Source organism: Empidonax traillii, unplaced genomic scaffold (assembly GCF_003031625.1).
Source record: "Empidonax traillii isolate 1590-97213 ecotype Southwest subspecies unplaced genomic scaffold, ASM303162v1 scaffold1819:size175429, whole genome shotgun sequence".
In the NCBI taxonomy this organism is placed as follows: Eukaryota; Metazoa; Chordata; class Aves; order Passeriformes; family Tyrannidae; genus Empidonax; species Empidonax traillii.
This window is the reverse complement of record NW_020957012.1, coordinates 116,452-124,288: the sequence shown is the minus strand read 5'-3', so window position 1 is coordinate 124,288 and position 7,837 is coordinate 116,452. Positions and strand designations below refer to the sequence as shown.

At 53.1% G+C, this 7,837-nt stretch overlaps 1 protein-coding gene across 2 annotated transcripts in view; it reads right to left on the bottom strand.

Annotated features, from left to right (window-relative positions):
- The window catches only part of RAB6A (RAB6A, member RAS oncogene family), a 33,875-nt gene extending 26,436 nt beyond the window's left edge, over window positions 1-7,439 (bottom strand). For both annotated transcript variants that reach the window (XM_027908716.1, XM_027908717.1), the window contains exon 1: window positions 7,168-7,439. In XM_027908716.1, coding sequence (XP_027764517.1) covers window positions 7,168-7,237 — 70 coding nt within the window. In that variant the 5' untranslated portion in view covers window positions 7,238-7,439. The remainder of the gene's footprint in view (window positions 1-7,167) is intronic.
- Window positions 7,440-7,837: the final 398 nt, after the last annotated feature.

Sequence of the window (7,837 nt, the reverse complement as noted above, 5' to 3'; positions counted from 1 at the left end):
AAGCAGCTTGGGAAGCTCAGAAGGGATCACAGGAACTGGAAAACCAAGCCTTTGCACGGCATTCCAAGGTCAGGGAATGAAAGAGGGAAGGATCTCCTGGCAATGACACACCGAACTCCAGCTGTGTCCAGCTGCTGAGGGATTCACCTCCAGCTTCATCCCAACCAGCAGCAGTAAAGCCAGCCTGGTTTTTATGCAGGGACAGTGATTTTCCAGCCATTTGGAGAGAGCCAAGGACACAACTTCCCAAAAAAACCCTGCTTCAGCAGCAAACAAGGGGAAGGGGAAAAAAAAAATAACCAGGGACAAGGCAAAGAAGGCTGCAAAGCTCCAGCATGGAGACCTGGACACTGCTGTCCAGGAAAGCCTAAAAGGAGGCAGAACTTCCTTGGGAAGGGAATGTCCCCTCCACTTCCTCCTTCTGCCATCCAGTTCAGATCCCTTTGGTCTGGGATTATTAAATAATTCAATGAAATCCTCCTGTCACTGCCAGGGAGGGTTCTCGTGGCCGTTCCTGTGCCGGCAGGACAGGAATGAGGGAATACTTCCTACTCCCAGAAAAGGCAACATCCACATTAAACCAAAGGAAGCTGCACAGAAACACTCCTGGATTCCCACTGCTCCAGAGTTCCTGGGCAGCTCCAGAGCCTCTGCAGGGCCAAACTCCCACCCTGTGAGTGGGAATTCTCTCTTCCCAGCTCCCTGCACCCCTTGGAGAAGCTCAGAGTGACAGGGATCCTGTCAATCCAACATCAGGTACTGCTTGGAGCTTCGCCACCCTCCCAGGGCCCCTCTCCTTGGAGTTCCCACAAACCTGCTCCGGCATTTCTTCCCGACCCTTTTCCATCCTGGACAAACACGCTTTGGATGTAAGGCAAAGCCTGGATTCCGTGTGTTGGGAACACCTACACAAGTCTGGCTGAGAGAACACCACGAGCCTGTGAAGCTCGGAATAGCTGGGTGGCATTTCCAGGGAATGCTGGCAGCCACTCAAGGCATGGATTCTCTTCCATGAATTCCCAAATCCAAGCATTAAAATGGAATTAAAATGCCCAAGGAGAAGGAAAAGACTTTGGAGAACATCCCCCCCTTTATCAGGTTCTAATCACCATCAGAATTTTTCACCTCGGCATTTTGTGTTTGGCTTCGGAAAAATCCTCTGGAATTCAAACTCCAAGACATCCCAGGAGGTAGCCCCTCAGCTTCCCGCTGGAACTAAACCAGCTGGCATCACCCTGAGCGTGCCACAGGTCAAAGGGACCCGGAAAACCGTGCTCCGGCATTCCGGCGGCGCGGATCCATCCCGGTTTTCCAGCCGCAAGGACGCGCTGACAAGGGAACAAGGAAAGGAAAGTTCCCCCCTCCTTTCTAAGAACTCCAATTAAACAAACGCACCATTGTGCTGGACAGCTGAGCAAGGACTTCCTTCCCAACTGGAAAGCTGAATTCCCTTTTCCAGGCTCCCCAGGAGGCAGCCAGGAGCAAGCAAGGGGCTCCACAGCCCACTGAGGACGAGAACTTATTGACATTTAATTCCACACAATATTTTTGCTTCCCAGATTATCTTTTTCCTTGTGATGCATTTGGATAAGAGTTAAACAGTACTGAAACACAGGAAAACTCTCCCTTTTTTTCACTCCAATATCTTTCAAAACATATTTAGCCCCTCAGGGTTTGAACATAAAAGGCAAATACCTGCTGGAAAAGAATTGATTCCACTGCTCACTGGCCCTGGGCCTTTCAATATGTCAGAGCCAGAAGAGTTTGGTTTGTGCTGAGGGCAAAACAAAGAATCCATTTAGCTTTTCAACTCCTGTGTTAAGCTCAGTGAATAAACCAAGCAAAAGGGGCCTGAAACATTCTGCTTTCGCGGCAAGGCCAACGTTTTGTTTGCCAAGACACCCATTTTTCTATTTAAACCACAAATAATTTCTACTGACGTGGCAAAAATATCATCGCCTTGATTTATATCACTTCAGTTTCAAAACAGGGCTCTTAGAGAAACACAGAATCACCTGGGATGGAGAAGACCCCTGAGATCATCGAGTCCAACCCTTGACCGACTTCTGAGGTCTCTTCCCTGCTCCATCCCAGAGACGGGTCAGCATTCCCATATCCTTTAAGAAACACCCACGGATCACCAGGTTTGCAGGACTCACAGGTGAATTTTGGGAGGTTGACAAGGAAAAGTCTGAGACAGCCAAATGTGATTCCTGCTGAGCCACATTCAACGCATGGAGAGGTTTAGTTGGCTCGTTGTGGGGTGGTTATTTGGGGTTTTATCATCACCAGTGAGCACAACAGGTACTTGGATGTGCATGAAGGCGACAAAAAGCCTTTAAACATCTGCACTAAATTACCAGGTAACGAGAAGGCAGCTATTTCCTCCCCAACTGGTTACAAGAGACAGGTTTTAAACCATCAGTGAAGCTGAAAAAAAGGGCTCTGACAATTCCCAAATGCTCCATCACCTGCTGAGGTGGCCTCAGAGGAGGTTCCTTACCTTTGCTTCTCCATTATCCCATTTACACCTCCCCCAAAACCTTCAGACCTGGGCTTTGCGGAGCCCGGAGCAAGTGCCAGGTACCACCACACCCCTCAACAGATTGTGTCACACCAAGAGAAAGGATGATCATTTGGTTAAAATCCCAGACTGTTTCTCAGCTACAGACAGAAAAGACAGCAGAGTGCAGGAAGGCACAGCTACTCCTCCTTTCCAGAACAGATGCAGCTCCTCTAGAGGCTTCCACAAATAGCCAAGGGATCAAAAGGCACCACGAGAACAGGCACCACAAAACACTGAGGCCTTTTTCTCTGACAGGCACTGCTGCAGGGAAGGAGGGAGAAAAAGAGCAGTGGTGCAATTCAAGGTCCTTAGGACAGCGAGGAGGGATCAGATCCCAAGCTGGCTACACTGGGAAAGAACCACAGACTGGTTTGGGATGGCAGGGACACCCCCCACCAGCCCAGGTTGCTCCAAACTGGCCTTGGACACTCCCAGGGATGGGGCAGCCACAGCTTCCCTGGGCAACCTGTGCCAGGGCCTGTCCACCCTCACAGCCAGGAATTCCTTCCCAATATCCCATCTCTCCCTGCCCTCTGGCAGTGGGAAGCCATTCCCTGTGTCCTGTCCCTCCATCCCTTGTCCAAATTCCCTCTCCAGCTCTCCTGGAGCCCCTTTATGCCTTGGAAGGGGCTCTCAGGTCCCGCTGGAGCCTTCTCTTCTCCCAGCAATTCCTGTGCATTCCTCCCAGGCCACCTGTCCCTGCTCCCACCCTCTGTGGGCTTCCCTTGTGGCTCTGAGGTTGTCCAGGAGCTCCTGGTCCATCCATGCCGTTCCTCCACCCTGGTGTTTCTGCCTGACTTCCCCTTTTGTTGGGATGCACTGCTGATATTCCATATGCACCCAAGAAACCCAAGTTCAGCAACTCCTGGGAAATGCAGGCAGTCCAAACACAACCCCAAATATCCAATGGAAAACCAACACCAGGGAATTAAACAGGAGGGACAAACTAACAGCTCTCTGGAGCTGGTAAGCTGAGAATTCCTTAAAAACCAAGGGAGTTTCGAGTTGCAGAGGGATGGCAGTCCCTGCAGGACCACGAGCAGGGCGACACCAGCTTCAGGTTACGCGCGAAGCACCCGCAGCTCTCCAGCCCTCCCACAAAACACACCCTGCTCAGCAGGGCCTGGACCAGCAGTTATGCAACAGCACAGATCCCCAGAGCTCTCCAGGCAGTTACAGTCCACAAGTTATTACCCTGCACCTGCCTTTTCAACATCAAAACTCTCCCTTCCCGACTGAAAAGATGGTTGTCATTTTCTCCAGGGCCTTACTGGGTGCAGAAATGTCACCACAGGGAGAGGCAACGGGGAGTCCTCTTGGACAGGCTGCTGCCCTTCAGACCTGCTCACCCCGTGGAAGCTGCAGCAGAAACTCAAATATTTCTGTTGCATTCAGTTCTGCCCACTCAACCCAAACAAAAACCAAACCATTTATGAGAAAGTAGAGGTGTTGCTATGCAATAATTATTAACATTTGGATCTGCATCGCATTTTCTGCAAGCCCCCCCCCCCCCCAATACAGGTGATGTGTGTGACCCAGAAACCAGAATTCCTCAAACCTGAGGCATCAGGGCCAATAAAACCCACCCAATAAACGCAGCTGAAAGGCAGCAAGAAACACACTTGCCCACACACAATAGCTCCACCTAATCCCCCAGCACAGAGCTCTCTCCCTTCGCCTTTTCAGCAAAGATTAGCATTTTTAAAACTGCTACACTCTGTATAATCTTCAATCGTTGAGGAGAGTAATTCAATTAAGGGCAGCGCTGGGGAAGTTGCTGGTGCAAGTTAAAAAAAAAATCAGGGACGGGAAGAGAGGAGGAGGAGGAGAAGGTTCTCCTGGCTGGACACGGATGATGTTGCAGGCTCGTGATGCTCCCCCAGCACATGCGGCAAGTCTGGGCTGGGGAGGGGCTGGGGGACAAAACCCTGGAGATTTTGGGGAGCAAGGAGCAGGGAAAATCAGCATCTCAGCCCAGGAAAAGGAACCTGCAGCCAGTGGTGAACAGCAGAAGGAGGTAGGATCACTGCAGTCCACGGGAATATGGCACTGGACTCCCACAACATGGCTGAGGGGAGCGGAGAAAACCAGGCGCTGCATCCACCATGCAACCCCACTCCAGCCGGGAATAAAACATTCCCAGGCTGTACCACTGCAGAGCCTGGAAGGAATTCCAGTGCAGATTTCCTCAGCCACAGCATTTGCTGGAGAGGCTGTGCCCAGCTCTGGCTGCTGAGGCAGCTCATGGCCCTGGCAGCCCTTTGTGACATCCCATTTGTCATCCTGGAGCCCCTGGATGCGCGTGGAGCAGGAGCACCTGGCCTCCCCACGGGCACCAGTGGGATACCTTGAACCATGGCCTTCCAGCAGGGAGAGAACGCACCAACCCAGAGCAACAGTTGTACAAAGATCCCCTCGGGTGCAAAACCTGCTTTTGTAAAAAAAACTTTCATTCCTGCAATTCCTTCCCAACAAAGGTGGGAGCAGAGCCCGCCCCAGCTCCCTTTCTTTGCAGCACCAGAGATATTCTCCTGCCATTATTTCCAAAGGTTATTTGGAATGGGAGCTATGCTCCCCCTGGGCAGGGAAAAAAAAAAATAAAAAAATGGCAGGGAATGACATCATGGCAGAGACATCTGAGGAGATTGGATTCAGGAAAAGCCGCGTCTCCAGCACAGACTCATCCCCGAGCTCCGTGCGGGAACGTGCCCACGCTGCAGCAGCACCCACGGGATGCAGGGACACGCCGAGCACGGAGCGGGCATGGAATCATCCATCCCCATCATCCCAGACAAAGGCAGGACTGCAGCTGCTGGCCAGGCCCTGGATTCAAAGCAGCTCCCACCCATCCCCAAGCCCCGGCCAAGGCAGCAGTCGCAGGGATGGATATCCAGGCAGGAGCATCTTGCTCTGCTGTACCCACAGAGTCCCTTCTCTCCTCCCTACATTTCATGCCACGGCCAGGAATTATTTAAAACCTCCCAGTATAAACACAGATGAGGAGCTGAGAGGGGGGAAAAAAATCCCTGCAGGAAGGAGATATCTGATGTTATGTCTGCTGTGAGAGACGAGAAAGGCACGTGCAAAAGAGCTGCTGAGATTTCAGATCTGCACCGGGTGCCACAACCTTCCACGGAGGGAAAAGCTTCGGGATACTGAAGCTCAGAAATACAGGAAAACAAGCCAAATATTATGCAAACGCATTGCTAATATTTAAAATTCCTGTTGTCAAATACCTGGGGAAAACAAACAACCAACCAACAAAAAAACCCTCACGACAAACCAGCATTTTCTACACATGACCCTCTTCCAAAATCCTCATAAAATGGCTGGCCAAACATCACCTCAGCAAGTACATCAGGTGACTTACCCCCCCCAAAAAAATAATAAATACCCAAGTTGCACTTGTGCTCTCCGAATTCCTGATATGAAAAAGAGCTGTTTCAACCCCAAAACCACAGAAGAAAAAAGGATTAAAGAAGCAGACTAAAGAAAACAACCGATGCATAGGTGAATAATTTCAGTAACAGCCTAATGACCAAGCTCATCCACATGAGTGAGGAAATATCAAGTTTTAAGTCATTTGGCACCCCCCAAAAAAAAAAAACCACGAAAAAAAAATCCAAGTATTTCATCATCTGCCACACAGAGACCAAAGGTGGTTGAGGGAGCAAATACCCCGCCCTGAGACAGAAATATTCTGCACCTCCTCATTATGTCAAAGATCGCTCAGTATCTCACCAGGATTACACAAAGCAGCTGATAAAGGAGCTTTTTTTTTTTTTGCCTTTTTTTTTTTTTTTTTTTTCAGAAAATTCTTCCAAGGGAAGATGTGGAATGCAGTAATGGAGACAGAGGCCTTCCGCTGAGGAAGGAGGAGACAGCGTTTAGGTTGGGTGGGTTTTGGTTTTTTTGTTTTTTTTTTTTTTTTCATTCCAGAGACAGGGAAGAAAACCTCACTGGCTGAATTAAATATTCAGAGCGTTGCTCTGCCAAGACAGAACTCCATTATGGAGAAACGCTGTATTTACACGGAAAACAGCGAGGACTGGGGCTCCTGCCCCCCCAAAAAAAACCGGAGGGGCCGGGATGAAATGAATCAGCAACTGTTCCTGAATCAGACAGGCTTTGGTTGCGGGGGGAGATTAAAGCAGAGCCGAACCCCTCAGACTCCCAGGAGGGTGGGTGGGTGTCAGGGACCCCCCCCCGTGAGGGTGGGTGGGTGTCAGGGAGGGTGATTCTCTGAGACCCCCCAGGAGGGTATGTGGGTGTCCAGGACCCCCAGCAGGGTGGGTGGGTGTCCGGGAAGGGGAGGAGGGGGATCCCCTCAGACCCCCAGGAGGGTTGGGTGGGTGCCAGGGAGGATGAGGAGGGGGATAGTCTCAGACGCCCATAGAGGTGGAGGGTGAGGAAGGGGATCCTCTCAGACCCCTGTGAGAGTATGTGGGTGGATGGGAGTGAAAAGGACCCCCAGGAGGGTGGGTGGGTGCCAGCGAGGGTGAGGAGTGGGGTCCCCTCCCGCTCCCCCGAGGTCGGGCGGGTGTCCGGAGGGATCCCCCCCCCCGCCGCCATTCCCGGCCCGAGGGCGGGCGGTGACTCACCGCTCTGCTCGCCCAGGAACACCAGCTTGAATTTCCGCAGCGGGTTCCCGAAGTCCCCGCCCGACGACATGATGGAGGAGCCGCCGCCGCCGCCGCCCCGCGCTCGCTCCGCTCCCCGCGGCGGGACCCGCGACCGCTCCCGCTGCTTCGCGCCCTCCTCCCGCTCCCGCTCGTCCTCCTGCCGGTGCCGCCGCTCCCCGCCGAGGGCTGCGGAGCCCGCTGAGGTGCCGGGGTCTGTGCCTGTGCCGGTGCCGCTGTCGGTGCCGCCGCTTCCTCCCCCCCCGCTCCGCTCCCGGAGCCGCCGCTCCGCCCGCCCCGCGCACGCGCCCTGGGAACCTCCCGCCCTCACGGAGCGGGAATGGGGCGGGAATGGGGCGGGAATGGGGCGGGCCGGCAGGCAGGTCGGGGATCGGCCCGTTCCGACGCCCCTGCCGCGGGCAGGGACACCTTCCACGAGTCAGGGTGCTCCAACTTGGCCTTGGACGCTTCCAGGGGGACGGGGGCAGCCACGGTTTCTCTGGGAAATCCGTTCCAGCCCCTCATCACCCTCACAGGGAAGAATTCCTTCCCAATATCCCATTTTCGTCCATGTAAATCCGTTCCCCTTGTGCTGTCCCTCCATCCCTTGTCCCCAGTCCCTCTCCAGCTCTCCTGGGGCCCCTTTAGGCCC